We start from the raw sequence: 25,836 nt of genomic DNA, 5'->3' as shown, positions 1-25,836 counted from the left end.
GGCTCTCAAACGTTGTTTGAGGACTTTGACATCCATACACCCCAAGTAGCAATATGCCCAAAGGATTCCTAATATAAATGAAATAGTATTAGGTCCCTTATTACCTGGTCTCAACTAGTCACTTGGTTTTGTTAACAGTCTGAAATGTGAGGCCAGACTGGATATAAATTAATCATTAGAAGAAAGATACCCATAGTCCTCAGTATTTTATTTTAAGGAAGAGACTTGCAAAAAATCCTTTCGTTCCAGGACTGGAAACTGTCATTCAGTACTTTCCCAGCTCTTTTCGTGGAGAAACAACCAACTTCCTTATTCTTGTTTTTGCTTTTTTTTTTCTTATTCTTAATTTGTATACCTAGTTTGTTATCAAGCTATTCAATGCAATATTTTGGTCAAATATTTCCCTGAAATGTGTATTTCTGTGTTATTCAATTATTATATTTTTTTATTTCAAGATCTTTTTTATCCTTTCTTTATCCTGAAGTCCTAAAAAATACACTGGAGACAGGAAAACTATCACTGTATAAAAGGTAATTAGCACGTCCTCTCCAATTATAACTTTATAATTGAAATCTCATTAAAAGCTTTCTAGGTCTCCTCTCCCTTAGTGACCAGGTGTCCCTAATTTGTTTTTAAATCAATGTGACTAATTCCAGGCAAAGATTAGAAAAAGTCTGATACCTGTTGGAGAATGGCAATAGCAAGGTTAAATAAGTGGGATGGTTTTTTAGGCTGCCTCTAACCTTGTTTTTTTTTTTTTTCCTTTTCTTTTTATTTATTTATTTTTTTAAGGCTTCAACGTCTTTTCTCTTAGAGTCCTGCCTTTTTGTAGTCCCGGTTGAAGATTCCAAGGGAAATGAGAGCACTATTTTGTTTCTCCCTTGTATTGCAGATAGGGGGAGGAGGTGGTTATTAGAAGCTCTGCCTCTCTCGGTTTCCCCCTGTCTCCGCCTGACAGCTCCGCTCTCTCGCGGGCTCGCTCGCTGGTTCTCCTAGGTGATCCATTTCTAGGCAACGTGGGGCTAGAGCTGAAGCTGCCAAGCGCGCTCTATCCTCGCTTCCTGCATCCCGCCAGGCGAACCGCTCCAAAAGCATCCTGCAGCCCGCGGCGGCTTCCCTCCGCCCGCCCGGCCCCACTGCTCGCGCCCGGCGCAACACCCCAGCCAACCGCGCCCGAGTGAACCGGCTTCTCGGGCCCGCCTCGCCAAGCTCCACTCCCCGCCTCGCACAGAAAAGGGATTTTCTCTGCATTACTATCTGCATTACCTTGAAGTTCACTTTTTCTACCCTTCTTTGAGAGGGCTTTTCCCCCTCCCTGCTGGAACCTGGCCGCTCCGCCTGGAATCTCCAAATCTTTCCTTTCCACTTACATTTTATTTTGGCAGTGAAGACAAGTGATTCTCTGCGGGCCGTTAGTTTGGGAGGGGGTTGCTTTTTGGTTGGGGAGGGGGAGGGGAACATCCGGCGTGAGGGCGGCGGGGGCGGGGGTCTATTGGAAGTTGCTGCGGACCTGGGACTGAAGACCCGCCGCCCCGGCGCAACGATGGGGATGGTCTGAGCTCCAGCCTCTCCCCCTGCCCGAGTGCAGCCGAGGCTGGATACATTTTTAAAAAGCCAAACTGCAAACAACTCTGGCGATGCCAAAATTCCCTTCCAAGTGACACGGCTTTGCGAAGGAGGATTCCTCAGACTGGGCTTTTTCTCTTATTCGCTCTGCCTTCCTCAGCAACGATTAAAGGCTTTGCTCTGACACTAGGAATTTAGGGGAGGGGGGAAAGCAAAAGCTGTGCTAAACTCAATCGTGATCTCAAACTCTTTGGATTGCTTTTTTTTTCTTCTTCTTCTTTTTAATCTTGAAAGAAAATCCACACTGAGAGAAAATCAGCACAGGAGGAGATGGAAGTTTTCCCCTTGTTCTTGGTTTTGTCCCTGTGGTGGTCTCGAGCTTGGGACTCGGCGAATGCAGATTCGATCATTCACATCGGTAAGTAAGGGCAGGTGCTGCCGGTGGGTACTTTTTACCGTTTCGGTGGTTCGCAGTTGTTTGCCGTTTGCGTCCCCCTCTCCGCCCACCGTGTGGCTCGTTGGCAGTGGCTGCGGTTCACTGCCCCTTCCCGATACCCTTCTCTCACACTCGATCAGTTTCTCGTAGGATGTGGATGATGCTCGAATCTTGACTTGTGCTGCTGTTTGGCGGTGAATCGTGGAGTGCGGGCTGCATGCGTGGGGGTCTCGAGTTTACCTCGTGGTGCGTGTGTGCCGGGAAGTGCGGGGGTTCTAAGTGTGGGGGGAAAGGAAGTTTAATGGACTCAAACCTTCCATATTCTTTCCCGGATGTACATTTGCTCCATTTTAAAAGATTGTCTTTAAGGGAACAGAGGAGCTGTCACCTGCGAGGCGGAAAGAACTGGGGTGGGAGATGGGGAGAGCTCCCTTCTGATCGAACAGGTGGTTTTGCAACGTGAGCGGGCTGCGTTCGCTGCAGCGCTGTGCGATGCTGACGGTTTGCTGGACGCTGCCCCCGTCTGCTTCTCCTCGACTCGTCCTCTCGGCTTTGCGGTACTCGCGCGGAGTCGCCGCGACCCGGGCGGGAGGGGCTGGCGGCGCAGGCGGCGTAGCCACCACTGTGTCCGCGCGCCCGGCTACCTCTCCTGCGTCCCCGGGCCTGGCTCGGCGGCGAGACTGGCCCCTCGGCTCTCCAGCAGCGCTGGGAGCAGAAGCGCGCCGGGTGCTTTTGTTGGCCGCCTCGCCTGGTCCTCGACTCTCAGTTACAGCGCAAGGTGGAGAACAGAGACGCTCGGCTACGGTGCCCGGTCAGACTCCAGCAGAAGGACCGCGGAGCAGGCTTAGAGATGCTCTGGGTTGGCCCCACCTATTGGCAACCAGACTGGCCGGGACTGGCCGAGGCGGGCGGGGGCGGGCGGGGGCTGCGCGTCATTATCATGCACAGCGCTCGCAGCTCCAGGCTCCAAGACTTCTCACTTGCTAATCCGGGAGAGCTGAGCAGAGACGAGCTCGTGCTGCCTTTTCTGCGTTAATGCGATTTCCTTTTCGGAAATTCGCTTCTGCGGGCCAGCGAGGATCATTTACTAGGCTGAAGAGAGGCCCCTCTTGGGGAATTTTTCTGGGCATAGGACTGTTATCTGTCCACTTGGCGTGATGTTCTGCAAATTGAGGAGACAGATGGGTCGCAGCATCTCCCCTTTCCGTCCCTCTGCCCCTTCCCTACACACACACACACACACACACTCACACACACACACACTTTCTCCCTCTCCCTCCCTCTCCTGTCCCCCGGAAGCTTAACCTGCTGCTGGTGGCGATTGTGCCTGCCAAGCGAGGGTCTTCTATATTGTGCGTGTCCTTAGGGGCTAGCCCCTCAGCTCAAGGGGGCTCCCTCTCTCTTGGTCTCAGAGGCTGTCTTTGTAAACATGTCTGCCATTCTCTATCATTTATATCAATAGAACCATATGTCTCTGTGCAAGGGGCGATGAGGTCAGGACTGAGAAAGTCTTGCATTTATGCATTAAGTAAATTAAGTATTAGGTAGCTTGCCTGCTACATCACGTTTTGCCTGGGGGCTATCAGCGCCTGCGGGTTCTGAACTTTTCAGGGAGAAATTCTGGTTTTATGGAGGAGTTCAGTAATGTTCTGATATAGTTCAGAAATGAACTGTGCTCCTCTTGAAGAAATGACTTGCATTTATGTCCAGTGTAAATGACCAACACAGGAATGTAGATATATATTATCATTGTACACTTACATTCATTTTATGATCAGGGTTTTCTGTCTTATGCTCTTTATCACTCAGGAGAGAGGGCTTGTGGATAAATGCTTATTTTGTTGCTTATTCTGTGGTCTACACAATAAATTCATTATTTGCAAACACCTACAGTGCTTGGTATCCTTTACCAGATGAATACTATTTTGCAATGCAGTCTGGGCATTTATTTCAAAATAGAACACAACTGTTGTATTTTTTCCTTCTCATTCTGTTGTCTGTCAGTGTGACATAGCTTACTTATTTATAACCAGACCAAAAAAAAAGTAACTGTGTACAAATTACAGATTTCTTTAGAAAGCTGGTTGTATGCATGATGTATATCCTGCTAACAGAAATTGTTACTTCTCAGACAATTAATTTGACTTGACTGCAATTAGTACATTAGACAAGAGGATTAGCTTCTTTTACGTACTACCGAGCAGTGCCATGAATCTAGCAAACTGGTGATTGCTTAAAATGCTCCATATCTTTTATAACATACTGAAAGATGTTATCTCATAAATTAAAAAAAGAATGACCAAGACTGATTTGTGTGCACTTCAGATGTTAAAATTCTCTCTTGCAATTACCCCTACCCCAGGCAGATGGTAATAAAGACAAGGGCATTCAAAACTGAATGCCCATATTAAAATTTTAAAGCTCCAGTTACTATTCATTGAATCAGTTTATTTGCTTGGTTGAATAGGAAAGGAGAATTAATTATTTTTAGGAGGTGATTGCCTTCATTTAACATTTAATGTGAGAAATATGCTTATGGTAAATATATTATTTCAGGACTGAAGAGGTGAAAGTGATGAAACAGGAAGGTAAGTGAATATTTCAGCTCTAGAGTTATAAGGAGATATGCAGAAATGGAAGCTTTTCACAGCCTCCTGTGATATGTTCAGGCAGAAAGTAGCTGCAATGTGTAGTTCAGGCGAGCTTGAAAGATAAAAAGACACTGCTGTAATAGGTTCTTTTTTTTAGTCATCCTGTAGGTGTTGAACTTCTTTTACACAAACTTCAGTGTGGGACATAGAGATTTTAGTGTAAGACATTGCTCTGATCTTAGTGAATTTGTATTTTTTGCTTTTTAAAAAAATGAATTTATCATGGTGACATCAGTTAATAAAATTATATAGATTGCAGGTGATAGGTTATATAATTCATCATCTGTATATTGAATTATATATTCACTGCCCCAAGTCAAGTCTCCTTCTATCACTGTGTGGCACTCCTTATCATCCGCCTGCCCTAAACCCCTTTTCCTTTGGTAATCACCACACTGTTGTCTGTGTCTGTGAGTTTTTTGTTTGGTTTTGGTTAATCCCTTGACCTTTTTCACCCAGCTCCCCACCTCCCCTCTGACAGCTGTCAGTGTGTTCTCTGTATGTGTAAGTCTCTTTCTATTTTGCTTGTTAGTTTATTTTGTTCATTAGATTCCACATACCACTGAAATCATATGGAACTTGTCTTATTTTACTTAGCATACTGTTCTCTGAGTCCATCCATACCATCACAAAAGGTAAGATTTCCTTTTTATGGCTGAGTAGTATTCTACTATAATAGGTTCTTTAAATATTGAATCCTTTTGGTATTGAAACAAAATGTAGATATGAAAACTCTCTCCATTTTTTCTTTCTTTTTGCCTTTTACTATTCATGCAGGTAGTTTAATAAAGTCAATTACATATTTTAAACTCTAATGTGTGTTATTAAACACATTATTAGTTTACTATAATAATGAGATATATTCTAATGGTTTAACTACACAACTGTGTTTCAGTCAAAACCACTTAATATTGTAATTACTTTGAGTTTCTGTTAAATTACATTTTAAAAATATTTTATAATTATGTACACTTGTTTAATATTCATGCATACGTACACACAGCAGTTCATCTCCCACCCTCCACCCCAAAGGAGGGTCTTTTGACATACAAAAACTATGCAGTTTTGAATTATGCTTCTACTTTAAGCCTGTGCATTGATTGAGTAATTTTATCAGACCCACATTACTTGATTGCTTAGAAGTTTCCTAATGATCTGCATGCTGAAGGAAGAACCAAAAAGTCGTGAGTGGAATGGCAATGATGCAGTGTTATATGAGGCTATTCAAAAGTCACTCTGATTTATGTAACTCGAAAGCTCCAAAGTCTTTGAGATTAGCCACGCTGAGTGCTATTTTCTTCATACATCAGTCGTCCCACACTCTTTACTCCCTTAACACAACAGGAGTTTGGAGCGCTGCTTTAATTAAGCAGGGATTAGGTGGTATTTCCAGTCAACTGCACAGTTTGTGTTTTGCTTCATATCTAGTACAGAGGAGCTCATGTTTTTAGCAGTTTAATGTATGCTCATTTCTTTTATCTGGTTCTACTCACAAAAATGATTGAAATGAGCTATCCTTAGTTATATATCTGTACAAGGAAGTACTCAAACTGAATAATTATGTATATATTGCAAAAATCACTGGTATGTTTTTGTTGTTATCAGTCATGGTAAAATACCTTATGCCAATAGGGAATGGGAACCAAGCCTTATTCATGTTCTTCTCATAAGCCATTGATCATAATCCTCCAAGAACCTAATGATCAACTTTGACATTTGAGAGGATGAAGACAATTCAGAGTATTTTCAGCATGAGAAAGTTCAAATAAAAGTACAAAATTGGTGGTTGAAAAAATGTATTACCTCATTAAAAACAAAAATAGATGGTACATTTGAAGCATCAGTTTTTATTCTGTTGGTGCTGAGGACTATTTTACCAAATACAGAATGTAGAAGCATTTTCAGAAGATGTACTGTGTGTCTCTTACAAAAGTGTTTCTTTTTCAACTCTTCAGATGATCAACATTATTCTTTGCACTATATACGATATCTCAATGGCTTTATCTTTTATTATTTAGAGTAGTTTTTGGTTCCCTAATTTATGGGTAACATATAGTATAAACTTAGGAAATATTAAGAAGTAGCTTCTGAATTTAAAATAAGGGTATACTTTACCTTTATTCTGTATCATTAATACAGCTATTTCAGCTGTGCAGATGTGCATTAAGTTTGACAGTGTTATTAATTGATGCTATCAACTATGACATGAGTAATACACTGAGGACCTTTGCTTTCTATTCCAAATGTATGTCCAGTAAATACCTCCTGTAAATTTTAATTAAAATATGAATAGAAATCAAGATGATTAACTTTTGACTTATCCAACAGTAGAAACCAGTTGAGACTATTAAGAGTAGTGGAAGATGCATTATCTTTAATGCTAATCTCTAAGGCTAAGTTTATCATACTGTAATTTTTATTTCAGAAGGATGCTGTAATTTTAAAACATTTTTTTCATGCAGGATTTTTTTACTTGCATATATTATTTTAGTTTTAAAAGGTAAGGTATATGACATTGCTATTAGATCTTCATGATATTTCAGATTATAGACAGCATATTGGTGAGTAGCAATACTTAGAGTTTTACTAAGGATTTGATGTTTATTAGAAAATGCATTTATGGCCTATAGAAATAGCTTTGCCATTAGGTGTCACTGCATTCTGAGCTGTTCCTTTGTTGTCCTACTTGAAATACCACATGAATATATATTCTTTTAAAATCTCAGGAAAAATGCCATATGATGAGGTTTGTGATGCTGTAAGAGGCAGGTGGTTCTTATTTTCAAACCTGAAGAGGAAATATCATACCCTCTCTCTCATTCTCACAGGAATTTGATTTTAGGACATAGCAATGTGCTCTCTTCTGCCGCTAGATTAGCCTGCTAGATATAGTAATGTAAATTTTCACAGATTTAAAATATAACAAATCTATTCTTAAATTAATAGTTAATTCTCTGTGGAAAAACCTGAGACCCCAGAGCATGTAAGTATGCACCATACTGCTGGTGTAAACAGACAGTAGTGACTGAGTTTTGTAAAGCGACGTCCTGACTGCAGTGCTCCTGCTTACCTATGGGACACTTGGAATTCTGAACTGATTGATGTTTGTAACACAAAACCCACATAAACAGAGTTATGAGTAAACATACCCATGGCCACAAATACAGGTACACGGGGTCTGGCAGAAGTAACACCTGCCTGTGTGTGGTTGGTAGGGTAATAATATGTAATAATTTATAGTTTTAATTGGAACATCTCACCTAAAATGTCCTATGGTGTGCTTAAGTGTGATGTGGTTATGTTACAGAATTACACGCTTACGATTCTGTAGTAAAAGGTGGCATTATTTGTGCTGGACACTGTATATAAAAAGTGTCAATCTTTGAATTTTGTGAATGATCCTACATGTTTTGGGAAAATTTTGGCCTGATAAATTTTAAGTTCCATGTATTGCATCAATCTCTACACACACACCACCACCACCATCCCCACCACCGTTGAGTTTGTATGGTAATATAAAGCCACCGTCTGTTATCACTGACTAATTTTTCTATTTATCAAATGTTTTAAAGAGGCAGAATTGTTCTTCTAGTATATACCATTATAAGACCAATGGTGGATGAAACTTAGTCACCTTTAACCTTAGTCAGTTTTAATATCAGCAAAATTCACATAACTTGAGAATGCAACAGTAGGTTAAATGAAGGGACAGCTAGACATATTATGTTAAACCTTACCCTGTGCCAATTTTAATTAATAAACTGTTGGAATAATTTATTATTATTAAAGGTTCAGAAAAAATCAGCTGATCAGATTGATATCTAAAGGAAAAGAAAAAATACCAAAATAATTGTGGCATTGATAATTAAAAAGACCTCTGTGAAATCGGGTAATTTAAATTGGTGAATTTTAATATTGAAAATGCTGACTCTTACTGTGGATACAAACTGCAGGTGAATGTGGAAGGCACAGCAGGCATGGATGGTAAGACAATAAAACATGTTCTGGATCTGCAGTTAGAAGGTCTGGGCTGAGTAACACTTTTAATAGTAGGAAACAGAGCAACAGGGGGAAGTTCTTGATTTTCTCTAGATCTCATTTTTATTAACCCTTAAGCAAAATTTAGACTGTTTAAGCTCTAAAATTATGTATACTACATAAACCAAATTCCTATATTTGAGGCACTTGTAGAAAAGATACAGTCACTGTACTTCATTGATGATTTAGAGTGAATTAAAAAGAAAAATACTAGGGGAAATAAATGGAGAATAAAGTTTTAATCAGTCAGATTGAAGACCCCTAAAATGAAGACTTTGGGGGTATGAATAAGAATTATGCACATATGTTCATCAGATATTCTAGGTAATTCCAGAATAGTAGATTGAGAGAGGTGATTTTTTAAAAATTTTGTTTCTCTTTTGTCTAGTATGAATACTAATGTGTTACATGCAGTATTACTCTTACAGTATTTGTACTAAAATACTAGTGCTTAGTAAGTCTGACTGGAGAAATGAGTAGGTTTATGTTCTCACCATCATGGACTATCTTAAATAATTTTTGGAATTTACACTCTGGAAGAACCTCAGGAATGTTGACATTGTTCAGTATCACGAGACTGTAAAGGAAACAGTCAATATTTTGTCAATGTTATTCATAGGTTTGGATTCCTTCTTAGATATTGTTTACCTAGTGGTATTCAATGTGAAGCTGAGGATGGGTTGACCTAATGAAAGCATCCTTGAATGAACAGGGGCAAGCTCAGAGGCAAGTACAAGAAGCTAAACAAGAAAAGTCTGCCTGTATGTGTTAAAATTTTTTAGAAACTCTGTAGACAAGTTCCTTATTAACAAATTTTTATTCAGGAAAAAGATCCAGTAATTAACTATAATAAAATAATTCTTATACTTTTTTCACTCCCCAACAAGTCAAATAACTATTTTTGAAATAACCTTATTTCTTTGCTTCATTATTAAGATCATTAAAATTCTAGAAGTTAATATCCCTGGAACTGCAGTGTAAGGTAGGCATTGCTACAAATATGTAGTATATGTGCTAATTGGGAACAAATTATTTCATTCAACAAGCATGTTCCGAATCTCTCCTCTACAGTGTAGTGTTTTTAGGTCCTGGGGTTGTTAAAGAAGTAACTTTTCTCTTTTAATTTGAGGAGCTTACAATATCATGGAGCAGGCAAAATATAAATAAGAAAATATGGGGAGATACACTGAAAAACAATTATCATCTAGTGGGCAGGAGCCTTGTAGTACAGGCTTCCCCTGCTAGGTAATGTTTTAGAAACCCCTCTGTATCAGTCTGCTAGCTGGTGGTGGTGTGAGAGGCTGCATTTGGCTTCAGTGATTTTTTTTTTGAAGACTCTTTCAATGCATTTGAAATGCATTTGCCTATTTTGAGACGTGTGATTCAGGAGTGCACCTGCCCACACCGCCTGAGTATTCAACAGTTTTTTTAATCAAAAACAGCATGACTCCCATGCCCCATCCTCCCTATTCACTGGCCCCAAGCAACTGTTTTTTGTTTCCCCAGATAAGAAAATTCCTCAGAAGGGAAATGTTTTGCTAATGTGGAAGAGGTGAAACAAAAAAAGGCAGAATCACTAAAATTATCAAGTTCAAAAACTATTCTAAGCATTAGAAAAAACATCTCAATAGGTATATTGCATCAAATGGAGAGTACTTTGAAGATGACTGAAGTTGAAGCATGTAAGAATAAGTACAAATTTTTGTGTAAATAAATGTCTTTTTGTGGTGGTCAGGTAGTGATAAATACAATGAAGAAAAATGAAGAAATGGCAGGTGAATGAAGTTGTTAGTTTGAATAGGGTCTGGTAAGACCTGTCTAAGGAGGAGATCATTGGAGCAGAGTCTTGATTCATAGAAAGGAAGTCAGTCATGTGGATAACTGATGAATAAGAACTTAAGGCAGAAGGCATAATGAAGGCAATGGCCCTGAGACAAGAGTTTGAGGAATTTGCTTGATTTGTTTAAAGAATACTTTGAAAATCAATATGGCTTTAATTTAGTAATCAAAGCAGGTAGTGAAAGGAAATAAGGTCTGAGAGGCAACTAAGGAAGATCCTATAGGGACTTAGGGATCATGGTAAGTTATTTAGATCTCCTGGATATATAGGAAGCACACTGGGGTGTTGAGATCAAATGTGTAAGATTAAATTGTTTTTATTTTAGAAAGGTAACCTTCTTTGGGCAGACTGGGTGGGTAGAAATACTGTATGAATTTTAAGTTTGATGGTAGTAAATTAGACTAATTTCTAGCTGAACTAGATAAATAGTTTTCAGATTGTAGGTATATTTTGAAGGTAAAAGAAACCAGATTTTTCTGATTGATGATACAGCTGGGAGAAATCCAGAAAAAATAAAGAGGGTTCCAATATTTTACCTGAGCCAAGAAGGTGAAATGTGTTGCTGTTAACTAAAGATTGGAACCATGGGCAATGGGCAAAATTTACATTTGTTAAATTTGATATTTTTATGATACATCAAATTTGAGAATTTAAGTTGAAATTTGATTATACAAGTCTGGAATGTAGATTCAAGCTACACATTTGAATTAATCATTTTAGATATGATCTTTATTTTTTACTTTGTTATTTTGATTTAATCTTTGTTGTATTTTGTCCTTATCATTTAGCTCCCTATACACTCCTCCCCACAGCAGTCACCACACCGTTGTCCATGTCCATGAGTTTGTTTTCCTTTTCACTCATCCCACCCTTAATGACCACCCCTAGCTGTCATCCTGCTCTCCAGCTATGAATCTGTCCCCATTTGCCTCGTTTGTTCATTAGATTCCACATATGAGTGACATCACATGGCACTTGCCTTTCTTATGGACTGGCTTATTTCACTTAGCACAATGTTCTCCAGATACATCCATACTGTCACAAAGGGGAAAATTTTCTTTGTTTTTAAAAAATAGATCTGCCTTTCCACCCAGCTACCTCACTTCTGGGAATATATTCAAAGAAACCCAAAACACTAATTTGAAAGAACACAAGCACCCCTATGTTCATTGCAGCATTCTTTACAGTCACCAAGATAACAAAGCACCCACGTGTCCATCAGTAGATGAGTGGGTAAAACAACTATGGGACATTTACTCAATAGGATACTACTTGGCCATAAATTAGACGTGATCTTTAAAAAGGGGTAGGTGGGGCTGGCTCACTTATGGAACAACTGTGTAGACACAAGAGTTCCATGATTATGCCCTGGAACATTCCAAAAGGTAGAGGCCAGTGAGAGGGAAAGGATTCAGGAAAAGAGCAAGATGAGTGACCTAAGAGTTAGAAAAGAAACCAGAGGTTATGGTGTTCTAGAAGCCAAGTGAAGAAACTATCAAGAAAAAGCAATTGAGACACCCCATTAAATTCTGTGCATGAAAATTGAGATTTGACTACTATGTTTGGAAATTTCAAGGATAAATAAAGATAACTTTGATAAAAGTGATTTTTGTAGATTAGATGTGACAAATTACTGATTGGGGAGGGTTCAAAAATATAATGAGGACCTCTGTTTTGCTAAAAGGGGAACAAGGAGGTGGTAGTATGGGAATATGAGGTAAAGGGAGGATTTTGTTTTTAAAGATAAATGCTAGGATAAATGGGGTAATTTTTAAAAAGTTCAATCTTAAGAAAATTTTCCCTTAGAGGATTTAAAATAAAATATTTCTTTTTATTTCAGTCTATCTGATTCTTAAGTTTGGACAGCAAATATTTGTATAGCACTGTTCTTTGTTTTTGTTTTCTTTTATAATCTTGGATCAAGTTGTATGGACCAATGCCAGTAGAGTTAACCAGAGAAGCTTAGGTGTCCTTTCTGATACAAACTCTGTTAGTTGCTCCACATTTTGTTTCATTTAGTTTCCCAGATTAGCACTCAAATGTAGATACAGATTTCTTACCTGAAATTATTAGATTATACCTTAAAGAGTATTGATATACTGTTATAAATAGAATCAATATACAGTTTGATGTTCTAATTTTAAGAATATACAATATTCTTATATAGTAGTGTTAAAATAGCATAAAATCCTCTTGTAACAATAGACATATTTTAATTGATTTAGATTTCTTCTAAGTTAATTCTGTCATGCATTTGATTTACTTAAAATCATTTGGAGTATTTTTTAAAAAAAGATTATACGTATTTTGCAAGGCACTGCATATCATTGCCACATAGACATTAAATAGATGAAAATAATTCATGTGATATTACTTTCAAGTGGTACATTTAAACATCTCCTTTTATGGAAATTTCACTTCTGTTTGTGCTGTACTGTAGCTCACAGATCTTCCATCACAGGTGAAAGTGAGCAAAGAAAACATTCTAAAATTTCTAATCTCAAAGTTCAACCTTCTGAAAAAGAATCTTATTTTTCTCAGTGGTCTCATATTTAAAACACATAAGTTCTGTGCATTACATTGATTTTGTAGCTAAAATGTGTATTAAAGTATGAATGTGATTACTCAGTGAATTATATTTTTCTATTTTTTTGTGATTTTCATTATTTTCTCCTCTATAAAAACATTTTGTTCTATGGAAACAATGTAACGTGAATGTCACTGTTTGTTTCTGTGCCGTTACAGGAATTAATTGATAAATAAACATGGAGTACACGAACAGTGACAGGACAGGGGTCCTGTGGTTTGGGCATAACAGTGATTGATAAAAAAGCAATCTGTATTGTGGCTGGATCTTAGGAACATAATTAATGAGATATATAATATCAGAAGATAGCTTAAACTGACTATTTCACCTGGGTGGTGAAATGTTATCATGTGAAGGAAATGCTACACGGGTTTAAATCTCAATTTAAATTGGAAGGGGCACCTGAAATTTGTGAAGTGTTTAGTTTACTTAACCTTGGCATCACTAAAATGACATACCACACTGGCAGTACATTTTAGATTGGCTTATCATCTTAAAAACCAAAGAACAGGTTATCTATTAGGTGCTAATGAGGGACAAGAGAGGGACAGTTCTATTGTTTTGTATGCAGTTTAAGGTGAATTAAAATCTGGAAGACAGAGCCTTTCCTTTGATAATTTCCACAATCTGATGACAGACAAAACTATGATAGTGTTGTGGTGTCAATTACTGTCTTGCTCTTCAGTGTTGGACAACTTTTTTCTGATTCAGTAAATGGTGATAACAGGAATCTAATGAATTTTTAAAGAAAATATTACTAGCCTTGACCTGTGTGGTCAAGTTGTTTGGCCATAGTCCCAACCAAGCTAAAGGTCACTGGTTCTGTTCCTAGTTATGACACCTGCCTGGATTGCGGGGTCACTCCTGCTCGGGGCGCTTGTGACAGGCAGCCAAGTGATGTTTCTCTCTCACAGTGGTGTTTTTTCCCTCTCTTTCTCCTTGCCTTTCCCCCTCTCTTCCCTTTCTGTAAAAATGAATAAATAAAATAAGAAATACTACCAACAATTCTCAGCATAGCCCAAAAGAGGCATGGCCTTTATGAAAATTATTATTAATTTTTTATTAAAATATTTTAACACCTCATTAACATGAACTCATGTACAGATTTGAGGGGGATTACTCTCTGTTCTTTGGTGGCATAGTGAAGTTGGATTTTGGACATTTTTGATAATTCATTATTTTCAAGCTAAAAAATCATGATCTATTAATACATCCTCATTCATTTGCAGAAAATATACTTTTAAGGTTACATGAAGACTATGATGTGACATTTTTTGATGCAACATATCCTTATTGAGACCTGTTATGTACTAGCTGAATACAAAAAGTACACACATAATATGTTTTCCACTCTAGTTGTTTTTAGGCATGTCTGCCTTCGGAGTTAATATTGTAATATCAGGAAGCTGAAGGTAGAGCAATTCAGAATGTGCAGTTGAAAGACTGTGGTGTACTATGACGAAGGAGATTGTGATCAATAAATGCCATAAAGAAAACGTATACTTAAGGAAAATTATAAACAGGATACAATTATAACTTACTGACAGGCTTCAGTTACAGTAGAAATATCTTTATTTCTAAACAGCTTTCTGATGGTTAATCATTCAACTTGCTGCACCTACAGGAAAGAAAAACAGTATAGTCATGCTGTAGTCAGAGTTAAGGAAAGTCTCTACCATTTGCCTCTTTTCATCTTTTTATTTTCTATAGATGCCAGTAGTTATGCTGTAAGGTCCAGTAGAGGAGGTTGCGTTAAGATCCAGTTGTCCTGTTATTAAAAGATCTAATGCAATCCTTTTGAAATTTATTGCCACCTATCAGATCATCCCTCTCAGCATGTTTTCTTGGGTATAGAGAAAATAAATTACTCTTCCTTCCTTCTTCCTCTTTTGAACTTATTAGTAGTATACCGCTATTTCATATTCCTAATCTGTATTTGTTTCTATATGTTTAGAACATCAGTGACAATGACGGTTTTGTATTGTGGCAAATAAAAAGAGAAAATCATCTCAGAACAAGTAAAATTAGTTGCGTTTTCAAGTGAAATAAGTGTTACCCGGAAAACATATTTATACCAACTTTTAAACAAAAGATTGTATTTTTATTTATTTTTAGGGAGAGGGAAAAAAGGGAGAAGAAAGGGATGCATAAATGTTTGAGAGGAACATCGATTGGTTACCTCTGGGAACCTGGCCCACAGCCCAGGCATGTGCCCTGCCTGACCAGGAATCAGACCAGCAACCATCAGTTTGTGATGCCCAGCCCACTGAGCCACACAAATCAGGACTATTTATACTAACTTTTAATTATGTAGGTATAGTTGTGAATAAGATAAGCATCAAAAATGAAAGTAATTGTTCAAAAACTAACTGGTCAGTATGTTCCTATTTCTCCATAAGAGTTCTTGTCTTGGTTGATAAATGGTTAATAAACAGCAAAGCTGGCTGTTCTTATTTTTCTTTTTTTTTAAATAACATTTTTAAAGTTGATTTTATTTATTTACTTATCTTTAGAGGGGAAGGAGAGAGGGAGAGAAACATCAATGTATGGTTGCCTTTCGTGCATCCCCTGCTGGGAGTTGGCCTGCAGGGAACTGGCCTGCAACCCAGGCATGTGCCCTGACTGGGAATCGAACCTCAGTCCTCTAGTTCGCAGGCCTTATTTTTCTTTTTTATTTTTCTTGTTCACCCTTGGGTAGCAATGCTAATGAGATGAAATGGGTAAAAGCAAGGAATAAGGCAAAAAAGGATTTCAGGCAACTCATAAACCAGAAAATCAGTCTCAAAATGCTCACATGCATAGGTTTGCTGAGCAGATACAGTTTTAATTTCTCAAAATATTGCCCGTATTCTGAAGATAAAACTTCCTCTTGGCTGCTGAATGTGTAAGAGGATCAAAGAGGATTGAGGCACACTCTGAAAGATGCAGACTGGAGCCCAGTGAAAAATACTACTATTGGTGAAAGAGTGCCGTTCGGGGTTAATACTGCTGATGGCTGGGACCTCCTGGTTAGTTCAGTTTCATGTGTAATGTCTATGGGGATTTTTTTTTAATTTTATTTATTTTTAGAGGGAAGGGAAGGAGAGAGGGAGAGAAATATCAGTGTATGGTTGCCTCTGCCGGAAACACACAATGTACCGTGTGTCCCCTGCCAGGAACTGGCCTGCAACCCAGGTATGTGCGCTGACTGGGAATCGAACTGCGATCCTCTGGTTCGCAGGCCCGCGCTCAATCCACTGAGCTACACCAGCCAGGGCTTGTCTATGGGTATTTTTAAAAAAATATGAATTTCAGCTTTACTTTTAAAACATATTAGGTAATTATGTCCATACAGTGTTGGTTTGACATTTCTATTAATATGCATTATTTATTAAGCATCTACAGCTGATGCTGTATTATAGACCATAAGGAAGAATTTGAATGTTTCACTTTTAAAAAACAAAAGCACATGACAATGATAAGTGCAAAAATATGGTTAGTGGTTAATTTGGTATTAGTTTGAAGAGAGGGGAGAAGGAAAAGTGATGTGATCAAGTAAAACATTTTGATTATGTCTTATTTATTAAATTGAGTATCGATTTCATTAATACATGTGAAAATTTATAATTGATTTATCAGTAATGATATGTCTACTGTTGCCTCTGCTTACTATGAAATCTGCAGGTTCAGTTCAGTTAGACTTTGGTTAGGGATTAAAGTTTGCCTTTTAGACCCCGTTCACCACATAGGGTGATTCCTGACACTTTTTGGAGGGGAAGAGAATGTTTACAATATGCCAGGATCATTAAATGGCAAGTCAGAGAATAACTACGAAGTCGGTGTTCATGCATGTGCTCTCTGTGATGGGTTCATTGAGCAAGTTGCTTTCTCAGCCTTCAGGGCCTTGTCTTGGAGTCAGCGTTTCCCCTTTAGGATGGGCATGGAATGCCTTTAAGCATTGAAGTGAGAGAGAAGAGGGGAAGGAATGTTCAGAAGGAACAACCAGGCCGATTCTATGAGAGAAAGTTTGGAATATTCCATGTTTTTAACATTTCATAATATATAATATCAGTGTATGGTTGCCTCTTGTGAGTCCCCCGCCGAGAACTGGCCTGCAACCCAGGCCTGTGCCCTGACTGGGAATCAAACCACGATGGTGTGGTTCACAGGCCTGCACTCAAACCACTGAGCTACACCAGCCAGGGCGTGTAATACTTTTTAAAATTCATATTTCACTAGTATTAACAATTTCTGTCTCACCCTTGGGTCAGAAAGAATGAACAATTCTTTCATAAAGTATCCTTAGAAATACTCCTGAGAAGATAGTTATTTCCTTGGTCTTATGTAGATGTTGTATGTTTATAGTCATTAGTAATAACACTAATCTATCTAATTGATATTTTAATACTGTCTTTATTCCAACTATACACTAAAATATTATATTCTGCAATGATGAACAAAGAGCCTCTTGCAGCCAGTTGAACCTCATGATATGGTCCTTGATTGAATTTTCAGTGGAATAGTTCATTTTAATCCATGTAAGTCAGAAAGAATGGGAAGAAAAGTTTCCACAAAACAACCTCAGAGGCAGAGAAAAGTTTATTTTTTCAAGCTTTATCGGGATCTAATTGATATACAACACTATAACAGGTTTAAGGTCTACAACATATGATTTGATATATTCATATATTGCAAAATTCCTACCACAGCAGCACTAACAACTTCCATCCCATCATATAAAACATTACATTGTTTTGTGGTGATAACATTTAAGATCTATTCTTTTAGCAATTTTCGGTTATATGACACCATATTATTAACTGTCGTCACCATGATATATATGTTAGATTCTCCGACCTGTTCTTCTTGTAACTGAAAGTGTGTCCCCTTTGATTACGCCCCTCATTTGTTCCACTGCCAAGGCCCTAGTAACTACTACTTGACTCTTTGTTTCTCTGAGGTTGTCTTTTTAAGAGTCCACACATAAAGTGATAGCATACCGTATTTGTCTTCTCTTTTTAACTTATTTCAATTAGCATATTGCCCTCGGGGTTCATCCAAGCTGTCACACAGGGCAGCATTTTCTTTTTTCTCATGGCTGAGTAGTGTGCCATCATCATCTCTCTCTCTATTATAATAGAATATTTTATATATATTATTTAACCATCTATCCTCTGACAGACACTTTGTTGCTATGTTTTTGCCATTGTGAATAAGGCTGCAGTGAACATGGGAGGGCAGACACCTATTTGAGGTCTGGATTTCGAGTTCTTTGGATAGATACCCAGGAGTGGGATTGCCGGATCATACTGTAGTTCTGGTTTTAATTTTTTGAGAAAGCTCCCTATGGTTTTTTATAGTGACTGCAGCAATTCGTGTTCCCACCAGCAGTGCACAGGGGTTCTCCAGACTCTCACCAGCATTTGGTATCTACTGTTTTTTTTTTTTTTGATATTAGCCATTCCAACAGATGTGAGGTGCTTCTCTGTAGTTTTGCTTTGCATCTTCCTGGTGATTAGGGAGTGATGGTAAGCATCTTTTCATGTACCTACTGGCCATTATTGGACGTCTTATTTGGAAAACTGTCTGTTCGGTTCCTCTGATAATAATCACCAATATAGGGAACACAGAAAGAAAGGAGCCACCATGGGAGGAGGGAGATTGAGTTTGATTCAAACTCAAAATTATTTTGGCATGATGATAAAGTGCCACGTCCCAGACAGCAGCTTCCCAACAATCCCCTTTCCTGCCTCATGTGGAGAAAAAAAAATTCTCCACAGCCATCCGTCCTAGTTTAGTGTAAACAAGAAAGTGTTTTTCTTGTCATGCTTTTCTAACTTTCTTTTTCTTAGATTCAATGCGAATAGTTCATTTTCTGTTTAAAATGTGAACTTCTTGAAATAGTTTTTAGTTACATATATTCAGAAAATCGTAATTCTCTAATAGTAGGAGCCTTATAACTTTTAGTTCCTGTGTGTGCTTATGTATCAGTTCAGAATTATTAATTCTGAATAATATTACTGACCGTTTAAATTGTGTATCTTCATTCTCACTTCTTAATATGAGTATACCTTTCAATTTACCAAAGGCTGGCATACTATTACAAGACTAGTGCTGTCAATTAATTTGTTTTCATTCAAAATAATTTAAAGAAATGATCTTTGACAGTGTCTTCGGTTACTAAAGTCAAAATAAAAATATGATAATTTAATTTTTTGCATATATTACATATAGAATCCCCTTGCCTAAATCATTAAAATTACATAAAAGGATAAATATATTTCCACAGAATTTTGTATTCTTTAGTTACACATTATCCGCAAACATAATTAACCAAAGGAAGGAAAACTGTGCTCCTAGCACGGCAGAAGCTGAGCCTGAAAGGAACACATGTCCCATTTAGAACTCAATACAAGGGATTTTATTGGGATAGCAGGCCTTGTTTGTTTGTTTTCCTCCCTCCCTCCATTCCTTTCTTTCTCTCTCTTTTAAGGATCTTGGAAGACCCTGCTTCCTAGCTAAGGATCTGCATTCTCAGATAAGAAATGTTTGCAAACACTGACCTGGAGTCTGAAAGATGTGAAAGCAGACGCAGTGTGTCTGTCTGCATGTGTATAAAAACACTGGGTAAAATGAGGAGTGGAATGGAGTGGATCCAGACAGGCCAGCCTTCTTTTTCTCTCTATGTGTTTCTCTTTAGAGACTCACTTTTCAGTTTGTTTTTATGATACATACTGTCAATGCTTAATCCAGTAAAAACAGTTTATGCATGATATATTATTAGAACTTAATTTTGGCATTTTGCTCTTTTCTGTTCTTACTAAGTTGGGCTATTGTAAGAGAGCCAAGGATGGAAAATTGAGTGCACTAGTGAGGTGGAAGGCTTCCAGCATCTTGCAATCTTGCTCTCAGGCTCTCTGGCTGTAGAGCAGATTAAGGGATAAGAAATTCCCCATCAGTAAAGGATAACCTGAGTGAGTGGAGCCAGTCAAACTCAGTGATGACTGGTAATTTTTTGTTTCTTACACAGAGTGATATGTAGTGTTGAAAAGAGAAGCTCTGGATTTGATATTGGGATTATACTATATATATCTATATTTAAATCTTGTGTTGGTCACTGTGCCAATTCATAACTGTGAAGTCTTTAGATAAGTGATGAAATTTTGTAAGTCAAATTTATCTGCTGCCGTTTCCTTTCCACCTCATCTGGAACTGCAATGCAATTTAAAATATGGGCTTGTGGACTTTGCAAATAGCTCGTATTCATACTTATGCACACCGAACTTGTAATCGAAATACACTTCCAGTCAGGGCCCTGTGTCTGAGTTGTGCATTAGGAAGTGGATGTCACACCTGAGATCAGATGGGGCTCCCTATTTATCCTCTGTTCCTAAAACATGAATTCAGATTTACAACTGTGACTTTTTTGAAGGCAAGGCATTCTGTTTTATTTTTTAGTTAAATTTATTGAAGTGATGATGGTTAATAACACTATTTAGGTGTCAAGTATACAATTCTATGATACATCAGCAGTGGCATCTTATAACATATAAATAAAGTTGAAAGTCTGTGTTAAAGTAACTAAGTTGAATGTTAATCACTTCAAAGATGATATTTCACTCTAAATTTACATTAAATAGATGGCTGAAATGTTACTTGTTATCACTGATACTGATATTTAGCTGTGCCTTTGTGGCCACACCCTTTAATTTGAAATAAGTTGATTTTATAATCTACACAAACCAGGACTCTTTTGTGAATAGAAATGGCAGTATTAAGATTTCTGCATGGGTGACGGGAACAGACTAGGCCTGACTGGAGGCAAATAGGGACAAGGCAGCGCTATGACTGCAAACTCCTGTCTTCAGGCCTGTGATTAGTTTGCAGTTTGGCCCAGCTCAGAGCTCCCTGGGTGGATTCTCTTTCACTAAGCAATGATTCTGATGTAGCAATCGGTTGCTCCTTCCTCTTATCTAGGTCTTTTATGTTGATTAAAGAAATAGACTTAGGTTTAGTTTTGGTTTTGGTTTAATTTTAATTACTTAGAGTTCTTTTCTTCACAGGCAACAGAAAAAAAGAAAAACAGCTAAGTATAGGTTGTCTTTATTCACACAAACATATTTGACTGTTTTTTAAAATCAGAAACTAGTGTTTGTAATCACCGCCCTTATTCCTTTACATACGTTCTTTCTGCTGTTTGACGGTAGCTCCTAGCAGAAACTCACTGGATGTTGGCAATTGTGTCCACGTGCACCTAACTTCAGTTGCTGTATCTGTCGTACTAAGTAAAGGACATGTATTCTCACTTGCAGTGGATTGTTCTAAGAAATATAAAGAGAACTTAACAACAGAGATTTAAATTCACTTCAGTTTCACATCTTAAAAGGAGAGATCGTCAATTGAACAAGTTCTGAGGATTTTTATTTTGTGTTCAAATATTTTATGAAGTAGCAAATACTCCAGATAAGAGAACAGCCTTAACCGTTAAAGTGTGAAAGATGCATATTTATTTATTTTTTTCCAATTTTTTATTTAATTATTTTTCAAGTACAGTTTTCTGTCTATTACTCCCATCCCATCCCACCCCCCCCGTGCTGCCCCACCTCCCATTTCCACCATTCTCAGTACTGGAAACAGATGCATATTTAAAAATACTTTTTTCTTATAGGAGAAAAATCATAAAATATTGTTTTGTGATTTTGAATTACTTGTACTAGAACTTCTGTGTTATATAATTGATTCAATCTATACATACTTCTCTCTGAGAAATACACCCTTCCTCAATGTGGTAGAAATTACTAGATCCTACTAAACCTCCTTCCCTTTCTCTCTGTTTCAAAGCCCAGTTTACTTTAAGAGTAATCAGGTGACGATGCCTTGCTTGGCCTCTCACCCTCACACTGTTGCTCTTCCCTTGATTTCAATCTTTTTCATCTCCTAGCACACATAAACTAATTATCAAAATTCTGTGGCACACCAAAAAATGCATTTTAACTGATCTGACAAAAAATAAGTCTATTTTTATTTATTCCAAATTGTATATTGTTTGTTGTCATTTTCTTCATTTGATAATCTAAGGAAAAAGAGGTCAGTGCCTCTCACTAAGTAGTTAGGAATTGCATGTTTCAAAAATTCTTGTGGCACACTGGTTGGAAATTGCTAACTGCTTCATATGAAGAAAAACACAAAAACCCTAAATTTATATATAAAAATTGTGTATTCTTTCATATTTAAACATTCAGTCTCAATAGCTTTGAGACTGAAAAAATAAATTCACTGCTCAAAAGATTAGAACTCGTCAATTTTGGTATCTTTTAGTGCTTCTGCCATTTTCATTTCACCTTTCCACATTGGCAAAACATTTACCTTTGGGGAATTTTTTCATCTGGGGAAACAAGAAAAGTCACCTGGGGCAAGGTCGGGTGTATAGAGTGGGGAGTGGCACAGGGGTCATGTTGTTTTTGGTGAAAAACTGTTGAACACTCATATGGTGTGAGCAGGTGCACCCACAAATCACTCACCGTTAAAGGGAAAACACACTGAGAGTCTTCAAAAAAACTTCATTGAAGACAAACGCAGCCTCTCATAACGACACCAGCTAGCTGACTGATATAGATGGGTTCCTAGAACACTCCCCTAGTGAGGGAAGCCTGCAATACTAGGGGCCCACCCTTCAGAAGAGAATTTTATTTTCTTGATGTCCCCTTCTTGTATAAACCTTACCCATTTTTTCTTTGCTTCTGGCATCCCAGTTATTACTTTCTGTGTTTTCTAGATGTGGAATTGGGTTTGAGAGCAGCATCTTCCTCTCACTGTGCTCCTTTGTTCTTTATTCATCTGTGATTTTTAGGTCTGTAGTGATTTTTAGACCTGGGCCAATCCTGTTCCTTAGGTCATCTTCCATGTAGAAATTATGTAATCACAGACTGTGACAATTGGGAGAAATATTGGAGACTGTGTATCATCTCGAGTCTTTCTGTGGTTGATGAGCAAATGTAGAGGTTAAGTGACTTGAAAGCTGAATAGATAGGACTTTTTGAGTAGTCTATTAAACACGATTTTTACCAAAAACATTTAACTATAGTCACATCTTCAGAGAAGTATTAATGTGGGCTATTAGTAAGGAGTTAGAGATAGCCTAATTATGTAGAATTGGATAATTATTTTCATTAAAGTAGAATTAGTCCATTTTTCCCTGTTCTCTACTATATTGCTGTAGAGTACTATAATTAATTCTTTTGAAGCCTGGTAATATGTTAGAAGTAGCTAACCTAATGGTTGGACAACTATTCCACAAGCTGCTGGGGGCATTAAGTATATATACCATTTTCTAGGACTTCTCCAAGATTTTAGAACCTAAAATTGTCTACCCAGATCCAAAACTAGTTCCTCAAATAACATACTCCACTGTTTCATCCTCACTCTCTCTCCTTCCTATCCACTCTTTCCTCCCAAAACTAAGGTTGGAACTAGTTTCTGCTGAGGTTTATTAATGTTAATTTTGTCTCTATCGAAACATGTCATCGTATATATCTTTTGATTGTTTGAGTATACACCAGTTTACCCTGTCTTTTATCACTCTTGGACAATGTATTTCAGTGTTCTCAAAAAAATAAAACAGTGATTTTAACAAAATGAGTTTTCAATAAATATTAGTTTGCTTCCCCCTTTCCCTGCCTTCCCTCAAAACTTCAAAAATTTGATAGTTTTATTTAAATAGGTGTACATTTTATTTCTGTCTTTTTGTGCATGTTTGCCAAATATCTTGAGGCTAGAGTTAATTGATTTTTGTAATTATGTCAAGTGAAGAGGAAAACTGTCTATGAAAGTATGGGTTATTTATATTCTCAATTTCAAAGTCAGACAAAGAAATTGCTATTTGTTTAATGTGACAGGAAACACCTCAAACAATTTTAGATTTCTTTTTTCATCCCTTTTTTGCTTCAGAACTGTCATAAAATAGATGTTTTCCTAGTTACTTTGCAAGCTCATAATCCTGCTGCTGCCTGGACCCATTTTGAGATATAACCCTTCTTTGTCATCTTTCAACTCCTCCTACAGTTATGCTTTTTATATTTTTTAAGTATAAGCTCTTCAACTCACATTATTTTCTGATTCTTAATGTCCATTCTATAAAAATCAATGACCTTCTAATTTAATTTTAAAATAATCATTGACAGCTTTTCCAAACCACCTGGTATTTACTGTAGTGAAAGTTAATTTTGCATGTCTTCTGTTTATGTAAAAAAGATTCCGAGGGGGAAAAATATGTTTTAATGAAAACATAAAGGGAGAGGGCAGTTGCAGTGATTTTGGGAAGCATTTAATTCTCGTGGCAGTTTTGTACATTGGTGCTGATTCACTAATTGTTCTTTTTTTTCTCAGTTAAATTTGACTTGTCTTCCAGAATCAAGCTATTAATGTGATGTTAATCAATAGCGCTTTCTCCACGGGTTTATAACTGATTAAAGGTCAGTAAATTATTTGGACATTTGAAATTAGATCGGCATAATTTGTATAGAACACTGAATGTAAAGTCCACAATTTAATTTAGTTGAAAAGTACTTTACAGGAAAAGGATTGTTATTGATAACCACCGTTATTTAAAATAAAGTGCACTTGAAGTGATTCTGTGGTGTGTAAAGGGATCATTTGATGAACTAGTTTGCCCACTTTGGGCACCACTATAGTAAATGTAATAAATAAAAAAGTCCTTTTTAAAAATATTTTATTTATTTATCTTTAGAGGGGAAGGGAAGGAGAGAAGGAGAGAAACATCAATGCGTGGTTGCCTCTCGTTAGTCCCCTGCTGGGAACTGACCTGCAACCCAGGCATGTGCCCTGACTGGGAATCGAACCGCGATCTTGTGGTTTGCAGGCCTGCACTCAATCCACTGAGCTACACCAGCCAGGGCAAAGTCCTTTTAGTTTGATTTGTCTCTCTGTGAAAATGCCCAGAGGATACTATATAGAAGATAAAAAGAATATAGAAGATAACAAAAGGAAAGATGACTAAATGCATTCTCTGAAATGGGATTGATTTATAACTCATTCATAATTACACATAAGAAACAACACATTTATTAAGCACTCACAATATGCTAATCATTATTACAAACCCTTTACAGCTATTACCTTATTATATTTTTATAATAACCCCACTAATGCTGGGGTTATTATAAAATGGAAATGCATCATTTCCATTTTGCATGAAATTGAAGTTTAGCCTTGCTATATAGTTTGCCCAACTTTACTCAGCACAAAACATAGATAATTGGGTATTACACCCATCCTCATTTTTCCCTTATTAATCAGCTCTCATAGTTTTCATTGTGTTTGTGTCTATTCCATGTATCCCATGCTTTTTTTCTCTGACAGCTACTTCACCAACAGGAAGCCAGATTTCATCTTAACAGCCCTCTCTGATTTTCTACAATGTGATGAAGGGTACCCCATACATCTCTCACTACATACTAATGTTACTGTAGCCCTGCATTTGATTTTCCATCATCTTGAAAGAGAGAAAAAAGAGTGAAGTGTCTTTTCTAGTGCGTTGTCATTAAAAAGAAAATCCTTGTTTTATGAGTGTTTACATATGATTGTTATTTTATTGTAGGTTTTTCTGAGTCACATAGTGTCAGTGATTAATAGAAAGCCTCTAACACGCTCAGTATCTACATCTGTAAATATTTGTTCACTTTTCTCCAGTTGTTTACATAAGTACTTGAAGCTGGCATAA

At 37.4% G+C, this 25,836-nt stretch overlaps 1 protein-coding gene across 1 annotated transcript in view; it reads left to right on the top strand.

The window, feature by feature from the left end:
• The first annotated feature begins 1,483 nt into the window (after positions 1-1,483).
• GRID2 (glutamate ionotropic receptor delta type subunit 2) overlaps positions 1,484-25,836 on the top strand; it is a 1,449,169-nt gene continuing 1,424,816 nt past the window's right edge. Inside the window, exon 1 of the mRNA XM_037046096.1 lies at positions 1,484-1,984. Coding sequence (XP_036901991.1) covers positions 1,897-1,984 — 88 coding nt within the window. The 5' untranslated portion in view covers positions 1,484-1,896. The remainder of the gene's footprint in view (positions 1,985-25,836) is intronic.

The sequence above is a fragment of the Sturnira hondurensis genome, unplaced genomic scaffold (genome assembly GCF_014824575.4).
Source record: "Sturnira hondurensis isolate 20B ecotype Veracruz unplaced genomic scaffold, ASM1482457v3 Scaffold0004998, whole genome shotgun sequence".
Taxonomy (NCBI): domain Eukaryota; kingdom Metazoa; phylum Chordata; class Mammalia; order Chiroptera; family Phyllostomidae; genus Sturnira; species Sturnira hondurensis.
Note: the sequence above shows the minus strand (reverse complement) of the source record. Positions and strands in the feature narration are given on the sequence as shown.